Below are 25,657 nucleotides of genomic sequence, written 5' to 3' on the forward strand. Positions count from 1 at the left end.
TCCACCATCACTAAAATATATCTTTATTTTGATGTGATGTTGTCTTTGACTTTTCTTACTGACATGCCTCACATTTATCATCCTTCTGAATTCCAGATGAGGCAGTCCTCTCACTAATCCCTTTTCACAAAAGAGTTCCTCCAGTTGATATTCAAGGGTGAGAGCTTCTAATTCCATAGCTAGACATTTTTCAGATAAAGCTTTACAGTAGAAACCATTGACTTCATCTTTCTTGAGATTCTAGTTTAGCTACGAGCATATCCTTTCCTTACTCTAAGAAGAACAAGCTTCTCAACCTTCCTGCTTAAGATGATACACTAATCCTTCTTTGAATTGACAATTTGTCCTTTGATGCAGAACTGTATGATAAGAGGATTTGTGCCTTGATTCTCCAGCAAGGAAGTTGCTTTAATTATTATCAGTGACTCCAATGATTAGTTGTTATCAGTGATAGCAATTGTTGAATCCCTGATGACTTCCCTTTTTCTGTATAGCTTGTCCCGTAATGAAAACCTTTGCTATCATCTCCAAAGATTATTGACAGAATAGCTTTTGTCAATCACATTTGATTGCGAGGCTCTTTTTTTGATCATATGCCTTGAGTATGAATTACCAAGAATACATAAGTATCAATTGACCTGTTATTTCCTGCACTCACAAATGGATTAACAGTTCTTAGTACCCAACTTATCAGTTTGGGTCCAGCTGGATTAGAGATTTTACTATAAATAGAGATACTAACAGCTGAAACCTTATCATGCTAATTCTTATCTTTGACTGACCATTTTCCCATTTTAACACCCTTGACAGAATTGTCTATAGGCTAAGGGAAAAATGGTTCCAACCTTACATAAGAAGGACTAGCAGTCTTTGCCCTTTTGAAATCCTAATCATGCTTTTTCTATAATTAATGCAAGTACTAAGAGATGCATTCATGGAATTGAAATAAACAAACATTGTATTAAGAATACATGGCATTCATTCAAAGACATTACACATAAAAATTAAGCAAGACATGCATGATATTGAACAAACAGACTTAACAGATAAATCACTAATTCTATCTAGTCCAATCCTGTTGATAAATCTCATCTAGCTATGTCAATCCAATTATAAATTAATACATCTTAACAAATAATTCAGATCAACTGAATAAATCACATTGTAATAGGATGCAGGAGATAAGCATAAAAAAAGGTCTTATATGCTGAAAAACATATATCTCACTAAAACAATTAATCATGTTCAAAAAATATTCAAACAATTATTTAAGATCATCTAAAGTAGAATGCACAAGTTATACATCAATCCTAGTTACCAGAATATAATCTAGTGAACTAGTTCAGCATTATCTATGTATGATGCTATCATGCTTGTGCGAGTATTAAACATTTAAACACTAAGATCTTATCATGCATTGAATATTGAGAACAAGATATTGTAATGGTTCAAGAAATTGAAACCTAAGATCTGTGAGTTGGATCATCTTCAGAGATTTGTATGAAAGCAAGATATTCATTATTCTCGTCATCTGATCCATCCCAACTCTTTGCCGTGCACTGTAAGTTTTGATTGGCTGCTTCCCTAAGAAAACATTCCACCCTTGTCTCAACTCTTCAACTGAATCCCTACTCATCCTTGTTTGTCAAGCTTCTTGTTCTCTTGTAGCAAAACCCCTGATAGTTACTTGACACATATGTCTTGTCATAACCGTATCTATCAAATCTTGTATCTGTCCCAACCTCAGTCTTCTAATCACCTCTTGAACTGAATTTGTAAAAGTCTCTGCTTCAGAATAGATAGGCTTGATCCTTGGATATAGCTTATGTACTCCTTGTGAATCTGATATGACCAAACTTCCCTGACATGTGAAATACTGCCCTGATGTCCAGTCCCTCAAGTACTTCTGCCTGAGCTTCTTCTGATTCAACTATCAGTGACTCTTACATTCTGTCCCGAGGTTCCAACCTTAATGCATGTAAATGAGATATTTGTTTGTCCCCACTATTCTCTCTGACCTCCACAATTCCTGCCTGTATGATCTCATTGATTCCCGGATAAATATAGGATTGGTACAAACCACTATGTGACTGTATAATCTGGAATCATAGAGTTGTCTTTAAAATCTTCGAGAAAAACTGTACCTGTAGAAATTTCATTCATTTCCTGCATTTGAAAACACAGTGGTATCCTATGGAGTAAGCCTTTGAGGAAATTCCACAATTTTCGTCTGTAGGTCTTGAAATCAGTTCCATTGGAGTAAGAAAACCATTATCTTCAATTTTCGTATTCGGGAATTTACCGTCTGTATAGCATATGGTCTTCGTTTTCTTCAAAAGATTAAAATCCACTTTAAAAAGCCCAGAGGAATCCTGAGTCTACAATACTTGAGTGCCCTTAATTTAATATTTAAGAAAAATTTAAATTTCTAATATTTTTAATTTTCTTAGAAAACAAATTAATCAAAAATAAATATTTACGTAAAATCTAATTTTCAAGAATTTCGAATTTTATTAAAAATAAAATAAAACGCAAATTATTATCTAAGAAAAATTTAAATTGAAGAATTTTAAATTTTATGGAAAAATAGATAAATCAGAAATAATTAATTAAGGGGCTACAAAAGAAATTGTTAAGTGCTATTTCTGTGGCGACTACAAGTTCACTCCTGTGTAACTTCTGTGGCGACTCAACCGACTTTTACTTGAAAAAGAAATTGTCTAGCGACTACAGTGTACATGAGGAATATAATTCTGCACTTAGTTTATTTCCCCATGCATGTGTGGCAACTACGTTATTGAAATAAATCGCCATAGAGAAGCTATGGCGACTAGGAGAGAACAAAAGCTGCAGTTTGCTCACACAGATGAGGGCCACTAATTTAACTTCTGCGCGCATGTATTTGTCAACCCGCCTGCTGCCTTCATTTCTTTGCCAACCAACTAATCACAGGGCTGCCAATTTACTTAATAAACAGAAGCTGCTATTTATAAATCAAAAACAAACTGGCAGCCTCAATTAATCAATATGGCAGCTAATAACTTGAATTTCCGAGTTAAAATTGGTAGAAAAAAATTATGAAAAGCCGAAAAAAATACACCCGAAAGAAATAAAAATAAATTTAAATTAAAACTTTTATTTACTAAAATTTAAATAGTAAATTAATTTAGTTAAATTCATAAAATAAATTTATTTAAATTAAGTTCATAATAAACTTATTTAAATTAAATTTATAATATAAATTTTCTAAATCAAATTTACTAAATAAAATTTATGTAAATGAAAAATTAATATAATAAATTATTTTTAAGGATCCTGATTTGTGTATTAATCAGTATGCTCTGATACCAATTGTTAGGTCCCGAATTATCGTAGAAGGGGGGGTTGAATACGATAATCACTAAATTAAAAATTCTTTCGAATCTTTAGCGGATATAGATATTTAGTGCTCGGTTAGTGGTTTCGTGTTCTTGAGAGGAATAGTGTTTGGAACGATAAAAATAACACAAGATATTCGGGAAAATATATATTCGTATATAAATCCTCGAGGGTGTTGCTACACTCCGGAATATTTCCGGTTACAATCTAAGAATAACAAAGATTCTAACTTCTACAAAGATTTACAAATCAAATCCTATACAATAATCTAACTTTTATTTGTCTAAGGATTTAATTACCGGGTAACGATTATAATGCCCCTGTGAATATACAAGAATTAAATCGGGCATTATAACATTACTCCGGTGAGAAGTTAAACGGATAAACAAAAATCTTGAACTTCTCTGTAAATCATTGCTGCCATTTTCACTTCTCTTTCGGGAGAGAAGATGAACAGAAAATGATCCAAAAATGAATGACTGAATCCTTCTGCTCCAAAGTGTACACTTTATCCAATAAAATGTATGGTTGAGGAGAGAGGAGTTTCTGTGGCGACAGGAAGCACAGGAGGGTTGTGTGGCGATAGGAGATACAGGAAAGTTGTGTGGCGACAGGGGGAGGGGGTGCTCTCTGTGGCGACACATTACTAAAACAACAAGTACATGTTTATGTACTTCACTTATACAAACCAAAAGCTAGTTCACGTTTTATTTGCTTTTTCTTTTTTTTTTGTTTTCTTTTGTTTCTTTTTTTATTTTCTTTTTATTTTTGTATTTTCTTTTTGCTTTTCCTTTTTGATTTTCTTTTCTCCTTTTTTTTCTTTTTCTATTTTTTTTTAAGTTTAAATTCTAATTAAATTAATTTATAAAATAAACTTAAATATAACTTATATAAATAATCTAATTTAGATTTATAAAATAAACTTATTTAAAGTTTATAAGATAAATCAATTTAAGTTTATTAAATAAATTATATTAAAGTCCACTAAATAAATTTATTTAATTTACCAATTAAACTTCGAGCTACGCTAGTCCCCTGAGCTGTTTAGCAGTGTACCCCGCACACCTCTTCTCGTACTTTAACATATAAATGTTCAATCCAAGTACGTTCCTCCACTTAACAATTCTTCTATAAATAATACCCAGATTCCTTTCACGAGCTGTTGACGCCTAGTGCAACTGGTCTGGTTCACAGATGACTAACCCCGATTCGGGTCTTCATATTATGGCCTTGATTAAATTGTTAAGCTTGCCTCAACTTTATTGCTTCAGACACTGACTGTCAATAAACAACTGTACTTTTACTGAAATCCTTTCTGGTACTTTAGATAACATCTTCATTAACCTCTGTCTATACCCTGTCTTCAATTCTTCAGATTCCTGTGCTTCGAACACTGTCTATCTTCAATCAATGCCAATACACTGAAATCTTCCGGTAGCACTTGTATACTAAATCTTCAATATTTCTGAAACCCTGAAAGTCTTTAACCTTTGTTCTTCACTGAGGCACGATCATATTAATGAACTTTTTTTAGTGACCTGTAGACAGACTTTAGGCCTTCTTCTAATCTTCTGATTCTTTGTATTTGCCTTGTCTTCATTCTTCCTGACTTCTTGTGTGGACGTTGTATTATTAATCTGTCCTGTTCTAATATTGTTATCGTGTTGAGTTATCACGTAACTGTTCATACGGCTACGCAGTCTCACCAACAATCTCCCCCTATTTGATTGTTAAACCTAACAAACAAATTAAATATAGAGGATAACTCAACTAACAACTAGAAAAATTAATGTACCAGGACTTGTAAATAAAGCTACTGGTTTTCTGGATCAAATACTGCATTTCCAGATTTCTTTAGTAACTGAAATGAAAGATGCTTGTTTCTCTAGCACTGAACTGATCTTCAAGTAGTTTCATCTTCATTTCCTTGGTTCTTCAAATCTCTGCCAGATAAAACTTCTCAGTCTTGAAGTAATCATCAACAACTTCTTTTGTACAACCACATTTCCTATTGAGAAGCACATATCTCTCTTGCTTCTGCCCTTATGAGAATCGACTAATTAAAGGAGATCACCTTCGTCTACCACCTCTCCCGTACAATAGGATCCGCAGATAAGAACTAATGGTACTCCCCTTTTAGAGAATAACTTCTTCCCTTATGAAGAATAGTGATGAACCAAACCACTTCTTCTGATCACTAGGAAATCACCTTGTGTTTACCACCTCTCCCGTACAATAGGATCTGTAGTTACAAACAACAATGGTGCGGTGTAGTGTACATATGCTTTACCTTTTTCCTCCTCCCTACTATTTCTCCCCTTAGTTGAGGAATCCTCCAAACTATTATATAAGCTTTTATCTCCCCCTTAGAGAAGGAATGTATGCTGTTGTCTGAAGGAGTTCTCATATTTTACTTGGTTGGAAAAGAAATAACAAGTCAGGGTCTGATCAATCATATCCCGTTAAATGCTGCAAGAATGACTTCACTGTTGATCATCATGTTCACCAATCTTCCCAACTCCTTATACCTCCCAAATGTGAGATCACCAAGTGTTACCAATTGTGAGCTCCCAAAGGTCCCGAAGTATTCTAATCCAATCTGTAAATGTTAGGTCGTTAAGAGTTAGGTTCCAATCATAAATGGATTCGAGACCCGAAGTATCAAGAACCATGTTTAGGGATAGGGAATGGGATATGGTTTTTGTCTTTCTTCCTCACTGTGAGTGTGTGATTCTACTTTGTGTACCTCACATGTATTTCACTCTTCTCTCCACTCGTGTTTACACTCATTCTCACAAGTGTATCACTCCTCTCATAGCTCCAAAATCCAGCTGTACCTGCAAGGAAAATCACCTTAGCCATCCTTAAGGAGGTCACAGGTGGTGCAATGGGAGTTCACAAATCCCCATCCTTGTTAGACTCGTCAGATGAATCTGAGTCATAATCTACAAGTTGCTAGTTTCCCTTTTAGGGTTCCAGATTTGAACTCTGGGAATGTAAACAATGATCCAAAGAATTTAGCATAAAGATCAAAGTTTCCTTCTAATGTCTGTGAAGACATTTCCTTGTGACTCATCAGGTAATATCTGAATCATTGTCAACAAGTTGCCGATCTGCTCCTATGTCAGATCCATTATCCGCAGATGCAACCAGGTTTATTAGTCTTGAGGCGGTAGACACTGACCACTGATATATGGCTATGGGATCAGTATCCTCTCCTAACACATGTAAAGGCAATTGGTCCATTAAAGAACCTTGAACACTCGAATTTGACCATAAAATGGTTGAAACTCTTGTTTCCGTCAACTCTTCCTTTGTGTATGTAACATATCCTTGTACATCAAGAATTGTTTAAATTTGAGGTGGTGACACTACATCGGATACCCTGGCCGACAGACGAATTTCACCCTATTGAGAGGATTGATGTGTAAAATAACTGCAAGTGCACAGTGGTTAATTGTAGCAAATACAGGTCGATCCACAGAGACTATGAATTTTCAAAACCCTAACAATTTAAATCAGGAGAACTAGACAATAAACTTTGAGAGGAGTTTGAATTAACCTAATTAGAAAATAGATCAAATAATATGAAAACCCAGGAATCCGAATCCGTTAATCAATCACAATTAAAATCAACTCGCCCTAAAATAAATTCTCTTTTCTTCACAAATAAATTTTAATTAACGAGACAAGCATATACTATGAAACTTGTTATCTAATAATAACCCATCAAAACTTCATGGAGCAAGTATAAATTATGAAAAATAAACCTGGTAACAATAATATATACAAATCACTTTGTCAATTAAACAATTAAACACCAAGAAAAATCAAGAGAATCAAATAATATGAACGAGAAGATATCAAAGCAATTAAATTAACTTCCTCTTCATCCTAGGGCACAAATTTAGCTACACATGATAAAAAGATGAACAAAACAAATAACTAATTGGGTGTCTTGGGTGTTGGAATGTTGAATGTGTAAAATACAAGAGGGGATACCCATATATATAGAGAAAATATGAGGGTTGGGTTCTTGGAATACAAATAGGATTCCTAAAGTAAATTCTTCTTCTTCTCCAATAAGGATTCTATTTATCTTCCAATTCCCTTGACTTCTAGAATAGACCACCTCCTTCCTTATTTGCTCATTTTCTAACTCAAATTCTGATTTTATCAAAACAAAGTAAAACAATTTATTTATTAATAAAATTATGAAAACATACATAAAATAGGTATTAATAATATGTAATAATATGGACCTATCAAATGCCCCCATACCTATCTTTTGCTCGTCATCGAGAAAAATCAAAAAGAAAAATGCTAACTAAGAAAAGTCCTATGCTCCTTTTCGTATGCGTGACGGGAAATTTTAGGTTTACAAACCCGTTAAACTCATAGACGATCTCTACAAGAGGAGTGTTGTCTCCTGAGGGTTTACAGAAGATATACCCATAAAATCTGTGAAATACTCTAGCAAGTGTCCGAACTCTATCAACAATAACATTCATCGGTGTCAACACAAGAATTTTTAGGAAAATACATGCCTTTAAGACCCTTCTTATTATAGCCAAGATATAGGTATCAACAATCCACTTATATCGACTCTGAACATTTACAAAAAAAAACCCCAGGTGTGTCATGAAAATAGGTCTATGAAGAATCAATTGAGTAAGTATATTTCCTCTTTTTCAACCAATATTGAACATACCCAATCTCTATCAAAATAAGTATCAAGCCAAAATTCACAGTTATTTTTTTAACTGACTATGTAATGTCCGTTTTCTTAAGCTTTCTATGTTACCCATGAAGCGAGCTTTGGGCCAATGACTCCCAAACCAGATGGTCTTAGGGCACTAGGTTTTGACATACCCCTACAGACTTAATTACTCGAGTAACAAAGGCGACAAAACAAGACTGGTCAATTATACAACTTGTGCCCATCATCTCAATTTTTTTCTCTTTTTTTTATTTGTGAGGAATATTGGGTATTGAAGTAGTTTATTCAAGCATCTCTTTTTTTCTTTTCTTTTTTTTCCGCAAAAATTGATTCGACATTGTTTCAACATGTGGGCTCTGTCTCAGATATCGAAAACTTCCCTAAACAATCTTTCCTACTAAGACCTTGTGCAAATGTGCCGTCTTGGACTCTTAAGTAAAAATTCATTTTACACAAGTTTCATGAAGACAACCTTACTACGTTTTTATCATCTTAAGGCATTATATATATAAGTTTTGAAAAAACTGCTAACACCAACTAGTATTAAAGTTCAAGAGTGGACTGGACAACTTAGCTAAAATATCTCTGATTTTTTGTATTTTTTTTTCATTTTTTCAATTTTTTTGGTTTTTTTTATATATGTAAGTACTACTAAACCCCTCCCTCATACCTAAATCATGCATTGTCCTCAATGAATGCAAATGGGAGAAAAATGATAAAGTAAAAGGACGAGAATACCTGATATGGACATGATAGAGGAATATAACTAACTATTATACAACAAGAAAACTTACTTTGATCACGCATCAATGAGGTGAATCATCTCTTCCTCAGAATTAACTGGCAGTTCTAAAAATGGCTTAAGCCTTTGACCATTAACTTTAAAAGTTTCACCAGTTTTAGGATTTTCAATTTCAATAGCACCATGAGGAAAAACAACTTTAACAACATATGGTCCCTCCCACCTAGATCTCAATTTCCCAGGAAAAAAATGCAGCCTAGAGTTGTACAAAAGAACTTTTTGACCCGGAGAAAAAGACTTTCTCAAAATAGATTTGTCATGCAAAAGTTTAGTTATTTCTTTGTATATCTTAGAATTTTCATAGGCATCATTCCTAATTTCTTCTAACTCAGATAGTTGTAATTTCCTATGGCTACCATCAGTGGGTAAATCAATATTTAACTTTTTAATGGCCCAATAAGCTCTATCTTCAAGTTCAACAGGGAGATGACATGCTTTACCAAAAACAAGCCTATAAGGAGACATACCCCAAATGGTCTTAAAAGCAGTACGATAAGCCCAAAGTGCATCTACCTACCTAACAGACCAATATTTCCTATTTGAATTGACATTATTCTCTAGAATTTATTTGATTTGCCTATTAGAGACCTCTACTTGACCACTAGTTTGAGGATGGTAAGGTGTGGCTAACTTATGAGTGATGGAATACTTCCTCAAAAGAGACTCAAACTGATGGTTTTTGAAATGCTTACCCTGGTCACTAATTATAGTTCTAGGCGTACCAAATCTAGAGAAAATATTCTCTTTCAAGAACTTAAGAACTACCTTGTTATCATTAGACTTAGTTGGTATGGCTTCGACCCATTTAGACACGTAAATAACCGCTAAGAGAATGTAGAGGTTACCAAAAGAATTAGGAAAATGACCCATAAAATCTATACCCCATACATCAAAGATCTCGATAACTAAGATTGGATTCATTGGCATCATGTTTCTTCTAGTTATCTTTCCTAAGTGTTGACACCTACTACAAGCGGCACAAAATTCAGCAGAATCTTTAAACAAACTAGGCCAATAGAAACCACATTGAAGTATTTTAGCAGCTGTCTTTTTAGCACTAAAGCGACCTCCATAAGCCTGATCATGGAAAAAGGAAAGTATACTTATAAACTCATGGTTTGGAACACACCTCCTAATGATTTGGTTTGGACAATACTTAAAAAGATAGGGATCGTCCCAGAAGAAGTATTTGGTACGTGAGAGAAATTTGGATTTTTCTTGTTTAGACCAATGAGAAGGAATGTCACCAGTGATAAGGTAGTTAACAATATCAGCAAACCAAAGAGTGGTAGATATGGAAAGAAGATGTTCATCAGGAAAAGACTCATTCAAAGGCATATCAATGGTGGGCTCCACTATTAAACGAGAAAGATGATCAACAACAACATTTTCAGAACCCTTATTATTCCTGATGTCTAGGTCAAACTCTTGGAGCAACAAGACCCACCTAATCAATCGGGCCTTCGAGTCTTTCTTAAAGAAGAGATATCTAAGAGCAGAGTGGTCTGTGTAAACAATGATTTTAGAGCCTATAAGATATGACCTAAACTTTTCAAGAGCAAACACTACTGCTAGAACTTCTTTTTCATTGGTGGAGTAGTTAAGTTGAGCATCATTTAGAGACTTACTAGCATAGTATATGACATGAGGTATCTTATTGATTCTTTGCCCTAAAACTGCCCCTACAGAATAGTTAGACACATCACACATAAGCTCAAAAGGTTGATTACAATCGGGGGATTGAATGATGGGGGCTGAGGTTAACTCTTTCTTAAGATGTTCAAAAGATTGAAGACATTCATTAGAGAACTCAAATTTTATGTCTTTAGAAAGAAGATTGGTCAACGGTCTAGCCTTTTTGCTAATATCCTGAATAAAGCGCCTATAAAAACCAGCATGTCCTAAGAATGAACGGAATTCTTTGATAGATTTTGGTGGAGGTAGATTAACAATGAGATCAATTTTAGCTTTATCAACTTCAATTTCCTTTGATGAAATTTTATGACCAAGAACGATTCCTTCTTTAACCATGAAATGACACTTTTCCCAATTAAGAACAAGGTTTGTTTCTTTATATTATTTTAAAACTAAGTCAAGATGATTAATACATTGATGAAAAGAGGAACCAAAAATGGAAAAGTCATCTATAAAGATTTCTAGGAAGTCTCCTACCATATCAGAAAAAATGCTCATCATACATCTTTGAAAGGTGGTAGGGGCAGTAGTGAGACCAAAAGCTAAGCGACGATAAGCAAAAGTTCCAAAAGGACAAGTCAAAGTGGTTTTTTCTTGATCCTTGGGAGCAATGGGAATTTGGAGATATCCAGAAAAACCATCTAGGAAACAGTAGTAAGAGTGACCTGCTAATCTTTCTAATATTTGATCAATGAAGGGTAGAGGAAAATGATCTTTCATATTGGCAGCATTAAGTTTCCTATAATCAATACACATTCTCTAACCAGACTGAACACGAGTGGGAACTAGTTCATCATCCTCATTGACAAAAACAGTGATCCCTGACTTTTTAGGCACTACTTGAACAAGACTGACCCATGAACTATCAGATATAGGATAGATGATTCCATTATCTAGACATTTAAGGATTTCTTTTCTAACAACTTTCTTAAGAGTCCGGTTTAACCTCCGTTGTGGTTCTCTAACCGGTTTAGCATCATCAACTAGGTGAATCCTATGTTGGACAATGGTAGGGCTGATGCCCTTGATGTCGGATACGCTCCACCCTATGGCTTCCGTACTCTCTCTAAGTACATATAAGAGTTCTTCTTCTTGAGAAGGGGTTAAATCAGATGAAATTATGACTGGAAGAGACTTAGAAGGACCTAGAAATATATGCTTAAGAGTTTCGGGAAGTGGTTTTAGTTCTAATTCTAATGGACTTGCCTTTACGGATTCACTAGCTTCAAAAAGTGGCAAAGGAAAATGTTCTAACTCTTGGTCGGAACTAGGAATGGTGGACTCGAACATTTCATTGACCTCATTTTTATTTCTAGTATCATCCCAATCTTGACCAAAATAATCTTGACAAAAGCTAAGGACATCATCAACATTCATGATTTCATTATCAACTAACTCATCAATAATATTAACATCTATGGTTTGGTCAAAAAGCTCATTGGGTTGTTTTCCTACATTGAAAATATTGAGATCAATTGTCATATTTCCAAAAGTAAGTTTCATTAATCCATTCCTACAGTTGATCAAGGAATTAGACGTGGCAAGAAAAGGTCTTCCTAAAATGATGGGAATTTGATTTTTCAGATTTTTGACTGGTTCGGTCTCTAGGACAACAAAATCAAAAGGAAGACAAAATCACCAATCTTAATCAACACATCTTCAACTATACCGTTGGAGTTTTGACAGAACGGTCAGCAAACTGAAGAGTAACACTGGTCTTTTTAAGTTCACCTAAACCCAAGGCTTGATAGACAGATAATGGAAGAAGATTCACACTAGCTCCTAAATCGAGTAAAGCTTTATCAACGAGGGTATTACCTATGACACAAGAGATGGTAGGACAACCAGGATCCTTATACTTCACAGGGATTTGATTTGACAAGATAGAACTAACATGAAAGGCTAGAAAAGCTTTCTTAGGAACTTGAGTGGTTCTTTTATGAGTACACAAATCTTTTAGACACTTAGCATAAGAGGGAACTTGTTGAATTGCATCTAAAAGAGGAATGTTAATCTTGACTTGCTTAAAGACTTCTAAAATCTTATCTAACTGAGCAGATTGTTTGTTTGAGATAAGTCTTTGAGGAAACGGAGCTTTTGGCTTAAAGAATTTTTCACTAAACGCATCAGAGTGGGGTTTTAAAGGTGGTTCTTTGGATGGTGATGACTGATTAGATTCAAAAGTTTCAGGATTTGAAGATTGTGGAAGACTAGAATTCAAGAGTAGAGGATTTGGTTCAGATGTTAGCTTATCTTCCTGATGAGTATTAACACCAGCATGATTGTTGAATTGATTTCCAGACCTTAGAGAGATGACAGAGTTCACATTTTCATAAGACTTTTGGTTTTGATAAAATTTAGGATTAACCTCGGGTTGACTAGGGAAATGATTTTTCCCTCTCTCACTTATTGTGTTTGCCAATTGACTACCTTGGACCTCTAGCTTAGATATGGCTTGTGTGTTTGAATTTAGCAACTGCCTATCTTGGGTCATAGCTTGCATGGAAGATTGTTGAGATTTAAGTAAAGCCTCCATACTTTTTTAATGGAATTCAATTTCTTATCAGATTGACTAAAACCAGGAGGGTTTAAGGGGACTGAGTTAGGATAATGACCATGATTTTGAGGAGGATATGTGTTGGGGTTTTGAGTTGGGTATGGACCAGGATTGGGCTTTCGAAAAGCAATTTGAGGATTTTGATTAAACTGATTATATTGACCTTGGTTCCATGAGAAATTTGGGTGATTCTTCCAACCAGGATTGTATGTGGGTGCATATGGATCATTCCTAACTCTAGGTTGAAACATAACATTGACTTGTTCACTTTCAGGGCAATTGTCTATTACAGGATTAGGAGAACTACAATTTGCACAGATAGAAAATTGAGAAAACACATTTTTGGTTTCTAAGGCCTCTAGACGTTTAGTGAGTATAGCTAACTTAGCTTCGGTTGCAATAGAATTACCAACTACGTGTAAGCCCTTAGATATTTCAGGTTCCGAATTAGGTTCCCTAGTTGACTCCCACAACATTGTTTTTTCAGCTAACTCTTCAAAATATTTCCAAGCTTCTTCCTTAGTTTTATCCATAAATTTACCTTGGCACATAGACTCTAACAAAGCAGTGGTTTGACTGTCTAAGGCTTCATAATTTTTTTTACAAAGTCTCCATTTTTATATACCATGTTGAGGACACTTAGACAAAAGCTTTTTAAAATTTATCAAAATACTTCCAAAAAGACTCATTTCGATTTTGTTGAAATTGGTTAATTTCATTCCTAAGTCTATTTGCCTTATGGTTTGGAAAATATTTTTAAGAAAGATAGACACAAATCCATCCCACATGGAAATAGAATTAACGGGTAGACTATACAACCATTATTTAGCCTCTTCTTTTAAAGCAAAATTAATAAGTATGAGCCTAATGGAGTCTGAGCTAAGTTGTTGGAGTTTTTGTAAAGCACATACTTCCTCAAATTCTCGAATGAAAAGATATGGATCCTCTCCCTCTACCCCATAAAACCTAGGTAACATGCTAATATGTTGATGTTTAATTTCAAAATTATTCGCGGTTACTTCAGGTAGGACTATGCATGAGATTTCAGCAGAACGAGCGGGTTAACAATGGTCTTTGAGTGAGACAGCCATGATTACAGGTGGAATTGCCACTTCTTCTTTTGACTCAATTTTAGTGGGTGAAGAAAAGTTAGTGGGTGAAGAGAAGTCGAGTTTGAAGGGTTTTTAGCACATAAACGCAACAAAAACGTAAATTTAAATCTTAAAAAAAACCGAAACCCTCCGCAGGATCCTTGCGAAAAATAATATTTAATTCGTAGTTCAGTATGTTTACCTTAAGAAGCTTTACGTTAATGGAAAGATGGAGGTCTTTAATAGCGATCCAAGAACGATGAGCGGAGATCCCTAGCAGCTGCTCCTCAAGTGTGAAGCACTCCACTGGTATCCACCAAGAGATCAATGTAATGGAGGAGGAAGAGGTTGAGAGAATTAGTTGGCTCCCTCTATTTCTACTTTAGAATTAGGGTTTTTATTTGGGTTGAGGCAAATAGGATTTATAATAGTATATTTATAGGCAAAATTTTCAGCTGAAAATTTTCCATAAAATATTATTATTATTAACCCTTTAATTGATTATTCTTATTAACCAATTAACTAATAATTAAAACAGCGTTTAATCATTAATTTCTTTTTTTAAACACTTTAGCAAAATAATTCTCTCACTTCATTTAATTTCCAAAATTAAATTCTTAATTAATAATATTAAGAATTAATTAAATCTCATTTAATCAATTATTAAATCTGCTAATTAATTATTTATTTCATAAATAAATAATTATCAGCCATTATTAATTAATTCATCCACATTAAATCATTCTCTTTTATGGTGTGACCCTGTAGGTTCAATCTTAAGCCGGTAGTAGAAATAAATAATAATAAAACTATTTTATCATTATTTATATAAATTCTCTAATTCATTAAATATGATTAATTAATTAATCATATTTATTCTACATCGTGAGGGATACTTCTCAGCATATCGCGACTATCCGGATAATACGAATTCACTGCTTAGAATATCAAAGAACCCATTCAGTGAATAGTTACCGTACAATCAATTCCTTCTATCCTGTAATGTCACGATTAAATACAAGGCATGGAACTTGTGTCAAGCCTATCTTATTTAATCATTTGCTTTCCCATTCACTATGCTTAGTTCTATTTAATGTAAATTAGAAACTCCTTTCTAGTTTCATTCACTCTGGCCAGAGATTTCTGAACTAGCATAACTGGATCAGCATTGAACATTCTCTTCCTTCACTGGAAGGGGTAGATCCTTTATTGATCATACACTATCTTCGTGTATAAATTCCTATACCCAGTAGAGCCCTTATAATTGTCCCCGGAGACTAAGAACTAAACCAAAGCATAGTTCAGTGTACACAAGATGACTATGATGACCTCAAATCTAAGGATACTTGTACAACTATCACTATGTGAACAACTGCTGACACGTGAGTGAACTCCATCAGTTAGTCAGCTGTGTGAGTCATGTTCAGTGAACTTATTCTATAATAAGCACCTACATACTAGCTATAGTGTCACCACACAAATGTCTATGAGAACAGACATCCTTCATAATGAAGCAAGCATAGTATGTACCGATCTTTACGGATTACTAATTACCAGTTAGTAATCCTATGACCAGGAAATATTTAAGTTCAGAGTTATCATCTTTTAGGTCTCATTATTATGATCTCATCATAATCCATGAAAAGCTTTGCTCTAAACTATGGTATATCTTATTTAAACACTTAAATAGATAAAGCTCGCAATAAAACCAAAATAAGTCTTTTATTAATATCAATGAAATCAAAACAGATTACATAAAAGTTATTCCTAAATCATCATACATGATTGGACTTAGGACACATCTCTTTCAATCTCCCACTTGTACTAAAGCCAATCACTCTCGTATCTAATACCCATCTTGTCTTTACGACAATCAAAGTGACTATGAGAAAGTGGCTTTGTTAAAGGGTCTGCTATGTTGTTATGTGTGTCAACTCTCTTGATGTTGACATCTCCTCTTTCAACAATCTCCCTAATCTGATGAAAGCGTCGCAAAACATTTCCTTTAAGAAGTATGTCATCCACATACAATACAAGAAATGTTACCACGCTCCCACTAACCTTCTTGTAGACACATGGTTTATCTATGTTTTTGATAAAACCAAATTCCTTAATTGTCTCATCAAAACGGATGTTCCATCTATGAGAAGCTTGCCTTAAACCATATATGGTTCGCAGCAGCGTACATACTAGGTGTTCATTTCCCTTGGAAAGAAAACCCTCTGGCTGTGTCATATACACTTCCTCTTCAAGTTTCCCATTGAGGAAGGCCATTTTCACGTCCATTTTCCAGATCTCATAGTCGTAGTAAGCAGCAATCGCCAGCAAAATCCGAATTGATTTTAACAGGGCTACAGGCGAAAAAGTTTCATCAAAGTCAATCCCTTGCCTTTGTTTGAATCCTTTTGCCACGAGCCTGGCCTTATAGGTCTCCACCTGGCCATCTGCTACAATCTTTCTTTTGTATACCCACTTACACCCAATAGGCTTAACACCTTCAGGCGCCTCAACCAGAGTCCATACTTGGTTGGTATACATAGATTCTATTTCGGATTTCATGGCACTATGCCATTTCTCTGAGTCAACACTACTCATAATTGTCCCTGGAGACTAAGAACTAAACCAAAGTATAGTTCAGTGTACACAAGATGATTATGATGACCTCAAGTCTAAGGATACTTGTACAACTATCACTATGTGAATAACTGCTGACACATGAGTGAACTCCATCAGTTGTTCAGCTGTGTGAGTCATGTTCAGTGAACTTATTCTATAATAAGCACCTACATACTAGCTATAGTGTCACCACACAAATGTCTATGAGAACAGACATTCTTCATAATGAAGCAAGCATAGTATGTACCGATCTTTGCGGATTACTAATTACCAGTTAGTAATCCTACGACCATGAAATATTTAAGTTCAGAGTTATCATCTTTTAGGTCTCATTATTATGATCTCATCATAATCCATAAAAAGCTTTACTCTAAACTATGGTATATCTTATTTAAACACTTAAATAGATAAAGCCCACAATAAAACCAAAATAAGTCTTTTATTAATATCAATTAAATCAAAACAGATTACATAAAAATTATTCCTAAATCATCATACATGATTGGACTTAGGACACATCTCTTTCAGAGTTGCCTTACTACTTTAGGAGATGAAAGGTTAAAGTGTCTTATTAATCTAGATGAATGGTCTCGAACCCAATTACTTTGCATATAAGACAAGTAATCACGTAGCAGAAAAAAGCTATAATTAAACACCCAAAAAATTGGAAAATCAAAAAGAAAATCTTTGAGCTATGGGTAATCCTAAAAATAATCTAGACATTACCAAACTTTTGAACCACCAAAAATTCTATAAATCTAGATTTATTCAAACCGATTGGCCAGGTAAGCGGGGGCACTTCCTTGTAAACAAGGCGCTGAATTAGAGAACCGCTAGCCTAGTCACCAATCCAAATTGGCCAGGTAAGTGATACACTTGCCTTGTCACCAAAAGTTCGAATAATTCCAAATTTACTTCCTCTTTTAGGTACCTTCCTAATTAAGCTCGAAATCCTAGAGGCCAACGTCTACTTAATTTTATTAAGGTGGGTGAATGCAAGATGAAGGAATTAGTGATTTGTGGGCCAAGGAAAGGGTGATGAAATCCCTCACCTTATCTTGTAATAAGGTGGCGCCCTTAAGATATATTAGATGATGCAGCACACAAAGAACAAGATAATAAACACTTATGGATGCACTACACTACGTGTATTATTCTAAATTGTACGTACCTCTTTCCTCCAGCAATCACCACAATTGTATAAGATGGAAAGCAATAAATACAAAAAGAAAATCTAGATGATGTGATCCTACGTGAGAGAATGAATGATGCAACAAATTGGTTTTTAATTATTAATACCTATTTTATGTCCGTTTTCGTAATTTTATTAATAAATAAATTATTTTACTTTGTTTTGTAGGAAAATAAATTAAATCAGAATTTGAGCTGGAAAAGGAGCAAATAAGGAAGGAGGTGGACTATTCTAGAGTCAAGGGAATTGGAAGATAAATAGAATCCTTATTGGAGAAGTAGAAGAATTTACTTTAAGAATCCTACTTGTATTTCAAGAACCCAACCCTCATATTTTCCCTATATATATGGGTCTCCCCTCTTATATTTTACACATTCAACATTCCAACACCCAAGACACCCAATTAGTTATTTATTTTGTTCATCTTTTTATCATGTGTAGCTAAATTTGTTCCCTAGGATGAAGATGAAGTTAATTTAATTGCTTTGATATCTTCTTGTTCATTTTATTTGATTCTCTTGATTTTTCTTGGTGCTTAATTATTTAATTGACAAAGTGATTTTGATATATTATTGTTACCAGGTTTATTTTTCATAATTTATGCTTGCTCCATGAAGTTTTGATGGGTTATTGTTAGATAACAAGTTTCATAGTATATGCTTGTCTTGTTAATTAAAATTTATTTGTGAAGAAAAGAGAATTGATTTTAGGGCGACTTGATTTTAATTATGATTAATTAACGGATTCGAATTCCTGTGTTTTTCATATTATTTGATCTATTTGCTAATTAGGTTAATTCAAACTCCTCTCAAATCTTATTGTCTAGTTCACTTGATTTAAATTGTTAGGGTTTTGAAAATTCATAGTCTCTGTGGATCGACCTGTATTTACTACAATTAACCGCTGTGCACTTGCAGTTATTTTACACATCAAGTTTTTGGCGCCGCTTTTGGGGACTATTGTTAATTTTTACTACTTGATATTTAATTTTTCGGACTAGTTTTTTTTGTTTTCTCTTTATTTTTTAGGGAATCGTGAAGCGGAGGAAAGTTTGGACAAGAAGATCGCTAGGAGGCCTCGCCGTCTCTTTTGGAATTTTTGAAAGCACTTTTCGGTATTCCGTATCACCTCTCTATTTTTTTCTCACTTTTATTATTGAAAAATCCAAAAAACAAAAAGTATTTGAAAGATTCAAAAATATTAGTTAGTTAATTGTTAAAAACCAATTTGTTGCATCATTCATTCTCTCACGTATGATCACATCATCTAGATTTTCTTTTTGTATTTATTGCTTTCCATCTTATACAATTATGGTGATTGCTGGAGGAAAGAGGTACGTACAATTTAGTATAAAACACGTAGTGTAGTGCGTCCATAAGTGTTTATTATCTTGTTCTTTGTGTGCTGCATCATCTAATCAATCTTAAGGGCGCCACCCTATTACAAGATAAGGTGAGGGATTTCATCACCCTTTCCTTGGCCCACAAATCACTAATTCCTTCATCTTGCATTCACCCACCTTAATAAAATTAAGTAGACGTCGGCCCCTAGGATTTCGAGCTCAATTAGGAAGGTACCTAAAAGAGGAAGTAAATTTGGAATTATTCGAACTTTTGGTGACAAGACAAGTGTATCACTTACCTGGCCAATTTGGATTGGTGACTAGGCTAGCGGTTCTCTAATTCAGCGCCTTGTTTACAAGGAAGTGCCCCCGCTTACCTGGCCAATCGGTTTGAATAAATCTAGATTTATAGACTTTTTGGTGATCCAAAAGTTAGGAGCCGTCTAGATTATTTTTAGGATTACCCATAGCTCAAAGATTTTATTTTTGAATTTTCAATTTTTTTTGGGTGTTTACTTATAGCTTTTGTCTACTACGTGATTACTTGTAGAGGGAGAGGATCCATATCTTTTCATTCGAGAATTTGAGGAAGTATGTGCTCTACAAAAACTCCAACAACTTAGCTCAGACTCCATTAGGCTCAGACTTATTAATTTTTCTTTAAAAGAAGAGGCTAAACAATGGTTGTATAGTCTACCCGTTAATTCTATTTCCACGTGGGATGGATTTGTGTCTATCTGTCTTAAAAAATATTTTCCAAACCATAAGGCAAAAAGACTTATGAATGAAATTAACCAAATTCAATAAAATCGAAATGAGTCTTTTTTGAAGTATTTTGATAGATTTAAAAATTTTTTGTCTAAGTGTCCTCAACATGGTATAGAAAAATGGAGACTTTGTAAAAAAATTTATGAAGCCTTAGACAGTCAAACCACTGCTTTGTTAGAGTCTATGTGCCAAGGTAAATTTATGGATAAAACTGAGGAAGAAGCTTGGCAATATTTTGAGGAGTTAGTTGAAAAAATAATGTTGTGGGAGTTAACTAGGGAACCTAATGCAGAACCTGAAAGATCTAATGGCTTACACGTAGTTGGTAATTCTATTGCAACCGAAGCTAAGTTAGCAACACTCACTTAACGTCTAGAGGCATTAGAAACCAACAATGTGTATTCTCAATTTTCTATCTGTGCAAATTGTAGTTCTCCTAATCATGTAATAGACAATTGCCCTGAAAGTAAACAAGTCAATGCTATGTTTCAACCTAGAGTTAGTAATGATCCATATGCACCCACATACAATCCTGGTTGGAAGAATCACCCAAATTTCTCGTGGAACCAAGGTCAATATAACCAGTTTAATCAAAATCCTCAAACTGCTTTTCAAAAGCCCAATCCTGGTCCATACCCAACTCAAAAACCCAACACATATCCTCCTCAAAATCTTGGTCATTATCCTAATTCAGTCCCCTTAAACCGTCCTGGTTTTAGTGAATCTGATAAGAAATTGAATTCCATTGAAAAAAGTATGGAGGCTTTACTTAAATCTCAACAATCTTTCATGCAAGCTATGACCCAAGATAGGCAGTTGCTAAATTCAAACACACAAGCCATATCTAAGCTAGAGGTCCAAGTTAGTCAATTGGCAAACACAATCAGTGAGAGAGGGAAAAATCGTTTCCCTAGTCAACCCGAGGTTAATCCTAAATTTTATCAAAACCAAAAGTCTCATGAAAATATGAACTCTGTCATCTCTCTAAGGTCTGGAAATCAATTCAACAATCATGCTGGTGTTAATACTCATCAGGAAGATAAGCTAACATCTGAACCAAATCCTCTACTCTTGGATCCTAGTCTTCCACAATCTTCAAATCCTGAAACTTCTTAATCTAATGAGTCATCACCATCCAAAGAACCACCTTCAAAACCCCACTCTGATGCGTTTAGTGAAAAAGTCTTTAAGCCAAAAGCTCCGTTTCTCAAAGACTTATCTCAAACAAACAATCTGCTCAGTTAGATAAGATTTTAGAAGTCTTTAAGCAAGTCAAGATTAACATTCCTCTTTTAGATGTAATTCAACAAGTTCCCTTTTATGCTAAGTGTCTAAAAGATTTGAGTACTCATAAAAGAACCACTCATGTTCCTAAGAAAGCTTTTCTAACCTCTCATGTTAGTTCTATCTTGTCAAATCAAATCCCTGTGAAGTATAAGGATCCTGGTTGTCCTACCATCTCTTGTGTCATAGGTAATACCCTCATTGATAAAGCTTTACTCGATTTAGGAGCTAGTGTGAATCTTCTTCCATTATCTGTCTATCAAGCCTTGGGTTTAGGTGAACTTAAAAAGGCTAGTGTTACTCTTCAGTTTGCTGACCGTTCTGTCAAAACTCCAACGGTATAGTTGAAGATGTGTTGATTAAGATTGGTGATTTTGTCTTCCTTTTGATTTTGTTGTCCTAGAGACCGAACCAGTCAAAAATCTGAAAAATCAAATTCCCATCATTTTAGGAAGACCTTTTCTTGCCACGTCTAATTCCTTGATCAACTGTAGGAATGGATTAATGAAACTTACTTTTGGAAACATGACAATTGATCTCAATATTTTCAATGTAGGAAAACAACCCAATGAGCTTTTTGACCAACCCATAGATGTTAATATGATTGATGAGTTAGTTAATAATGAAATCATGAATGTTGATGATGTCCTTAGCTTTTGTCAAGATTATTTTGTTCAAGATTGGGATAATATTAGCAATAAAAATGAGGTCAATGAAATGTTAAAGTCCACCATTCCTAGTTCCAACCAAGAGTTAGAACATTTTCCTTTGCCACTTTTTAAAGCTAGTGAATCCGTTGAGGCAAGTCCAACGAAATTAGAACTAAAACCTCTTCCCGAAACTCTTAAATATATATTTCTAGGTCCTTCTAAGTCTCTTCCAGTCATAATTGCATCTGATTTAACACCTTCTCAAGAAGAAGAACTCTTATATGTACTTAGAGAGAGTAAGGAAGCCATAGGGTGGAGCGTATCCGACATCAAGGGCATCAGCCCTACCATTGTCCAATATAGGATTCACTTAGTTGATGATGCTAAACCGGTTAGAGAACCACAACGGAGGTTAAACCCGACTCTTAAGGAAGTTGTTAGAAAAGAAATCCTTAAATGTCTAGATATAGGAATCATATATCCTATATCTGATAGTTCATGGGTCAGTCCTGTTCAAGTAGTGCCTAAAAAGTCAGGGATCACTGTCGTTGTTAATGAGGATGATGAACTAGTTCCCACTCGTGTTCAGTCTGGTTGGAGAATGTGTATTGATTAAAGGAAACTTAATGCTGCCACTAGGAAAGATCATTTTCCTCTACCCTTCATTGATCTAATGTTAGAAAGATTAGCAGGTCACTCTTACTACTGTTTCCTAGATGGTTTTTCTGGATATTTCCGAATTCCCATTGCTCCCGAGGGTCAAGAAAAAACCACTTTCACTTGTCCTTTTGGAACTTTTACTTATCGCCGCTTAGCTTTTGGTCTCACTACTGCCCCTTCCACCTTTTAAAGATGTATGATGAGCATTTTCTTTGATATGGTAGGAGACTTCCTAGAAATATTTATAGATGACTTTTCCATTTTTGGTTCCTCTTTTCATCAGTGTCTTAATCATCTTGACTTAGTTTTAAAATGATGTAAAGAAAAAACCTTATTCTTAATTGGGAAAAGTGTTATTTCATGATTAAAGAAGGAATCGTTCTTGGTCATAAAATTTCATCAAAGGGAATTGAAGTTGATAAAGCTAAAATTGATCTCATTGCTAATCTATCTCCACCAAAATCTATCAAAGAAATCCGTTCATTCTTAGGACATGCTGGTTTTTATAGGCCCTTCATTCAGGATTTTAGCAAAAAGGCTAGACCGTTGACCAATCTTCTTTCTAAAGACATAAAATTTGAGTTCTCGAATGAATATCTTCAATCTTTTGAACATCTTATGAAAGAGTTAACCTCAGCCCCCATCATTCAATCCCCTGATTGGAATCAACCTTTTGAGCTTATGTGTGATGCGTCTGACTATGCCGTAGGGGCAGTTTTAGGACAAAGAATCAATAAGATACCCCATGTCATATACGATGCTAGTAAGACTCTAAATGATGCTCAGCTTAACTACTCCACCACTGAAAAAGAAGTTCTAGCGGTAGTTTTTGCTCTTGAAAAGTTTAGGTCGTATCTTATAGGCTCTAAAATCATTATTTACACAAACCACTCTGCTCTTAGATATCTCTTCTCTAAGAAAGACTCGAAGGCCTAATTGATTAGGTGGGTCTTGTTGCTCCAAGAGTTTGACCTGGAAATTGGGGATAAGAAGGGTTCTAAAAATGTTGTTGCTGATCATCTTCCCCGTTTAATAGTGGAGTCCACCATTGATATGCCTTTGAATGAGTCTTTTCCTGATGAACATCTTCTTTCCATATCTACCACTCCTTGGTTTGCTGATATATATTGTTAACTACCTTGTCACTGGTGACATTCCTTCTCATTGGTCTAAACAAGAAAAATCCAAATTTCTCTCACGAGCCAAATACTTCTTTTGGGATGATCCCTATCTTTTTAAGTATTGTCCAGACCAAATCATTAGGAGGTGTGTTCCAAACCATGAGTTTTTAAGTATACTTTCCTTTTGCCATGATCAGGCTTGTGGAGGTCACTTTAGTGCTAAAAAGACAGCTGCTAAAATACTTCAATGTGGTTTCTATTGGCCTAGTTTGTTTAAAGATTTTGCTAAATTTTTTGCCGCTTGTAGTAGGTGTCAACACTTAGGAAAGATAACTAGAAGAAACATGATGCCAATGAATCCAATCTTAGTGATCGAGATCTTTGATGTCTGGGGTATAGATTTTATGGGTCCTTTTCCTAATTCCTTTGGTAACCTCTACATTCTCTTAGCGGTTGATTACGTGTCTAAATGAGTCGAAGCCATACCAACTAAGTCTAATGATAATATGGTAGTTCTTAAGTTCTTGAAAGAGAATATCTTCTCTAAATTTGGTACGCCTAGAGCTATAATTAGTGACCAGGGTAAGCATTTCAAAACCATCAGTTTGAGTCTCTTTTGAGGAAGTATTCCATCACTCATAAGTTAGCCACACCTTACCATCCTCAAACTAGTGGTCAAATAGAGGTCTCTAATAGGCAAATTAAACAAAAAATAGAGAAAACTGTCAATTCAAATAGGAAAGATTGGTCTGTTAGGTTAGTAGATGCACTTTGGGCTTATCGTACTGCTTTTAAGACCATTTTGGGTATGTCTCCTTATAGGCTTGTTTTTGGTAAAACATGTCATCTCCCTGTTGAACTTGAACATAAAGCTTATTGGGCCATTAAAAAGTTAAATATTGATTTACCCACTGCTGGTAGCCATAGGAAATTACAACTATCTGAGTTAGAAGAAATTAGGAATGATGCTTATGAAAATGCTAAGATATACAAAGAAAGAACTAAACTTTTGCATGACAAATCTATTTTGAGAAAGTCTTTTTCTCCGGGTCAAAAAGTTCTTTTGTACAACTCTAGACTGCATTTATTTCCTGGGAAATTGAGATCTAGGTGGGAGGGACCATATGTTGTTAAAGTTGTTTTTCCTCATGGTGCTATTGAAATTGAAAATCCTAAAACTGGTGAAACTTTATAAAGTTAATGGTCAAAGGCTTAAGCCATTTTTAGAACTGCCAGTTGATTCTGAGGAAAAGGTGATTCACCTCATTGATGCGTGATAAAAGTAAGTTTTCTTGTTGTATAATAGTTAGTTCTATTCCTCTGCCATGCCCATATCAGGTATTCTCGTCCTTTTATTTTATCATTTTTCTCTCATTTGCATTCATTGAGGACAATGCATGATTTAGGTATGGGGGAGGGGTTTAGTAGTACTTACATATATAAAAAACCAAAAAAATTGAAAAAATGAAAAAAATATTAAAAAAATCAGAGATATTTTAGCTAAGTTGTCCAGTCCACTCTTGAACTTTAATACCAGTTGGTGTTAGCAGTTTTTCAAAACTTATATATATATAATGCCTTGAGACAATTTGAACGTACTTGAGTAAGGTTGTCTTCATAAAACTTGTGTCAAACGAATTTTTGCTTAAGAGTCCAAGACGACACATTTGCACAAGGTCTTTGTAGGAAAGATTGTTTAGGGAAGTTTTCGATATCTGAGACATAGCCCACATGTTGAAACAGTGTCGAATCAATTTTTGCGGGAAAAAAAGAAAAAAAAA

The 25,657-nt window shown here is 34.6% G+C and overlaps 1 protein-coding gene and 1 pseudogene across 1 annotated transcript; one reads left to right on the forward strand and one right to left on the reverse strand.

The window, feature by feature from the left end:
- Window positions 1-8,897: 8,897 nt before the first annotated feature.
- LOC141691696 (uncharacterized) lies at window positions 8,898-9,365 on the reverse strand. The gene has a single exon (XM_074496456.1). The coding sequence runs from the start codon at window positions 9,363-9,365 to the stop codon at window positions 8,898-8,900; it is 468 nt and encodes a 155-aa protein (XP_074352557.1).
- Window positions 9,366-21,970: 12,605 nt separating this feature from the next.
- Window positions 21,971-25,071, forward strand: LOC141691697 (uncharacterized; annotated as a pseudogene).
- The last annotated feature ends 586 nt before the right edge of the window (window positions 25,072-25,657 follow it).

This window comes from Apium graveolens, chromosome 10, assembly GCF_009905375.1.
Source record: "Apium graveolens cultivar Ventura chromosome 10, ASM990537v1, whole genome shotgun sequence".
NCBI lineage: Eukaryota > Viridiplantae > Streptophyta > Magnoliopsida > Apiales > Apiaceae > Apium > Apium graveolens.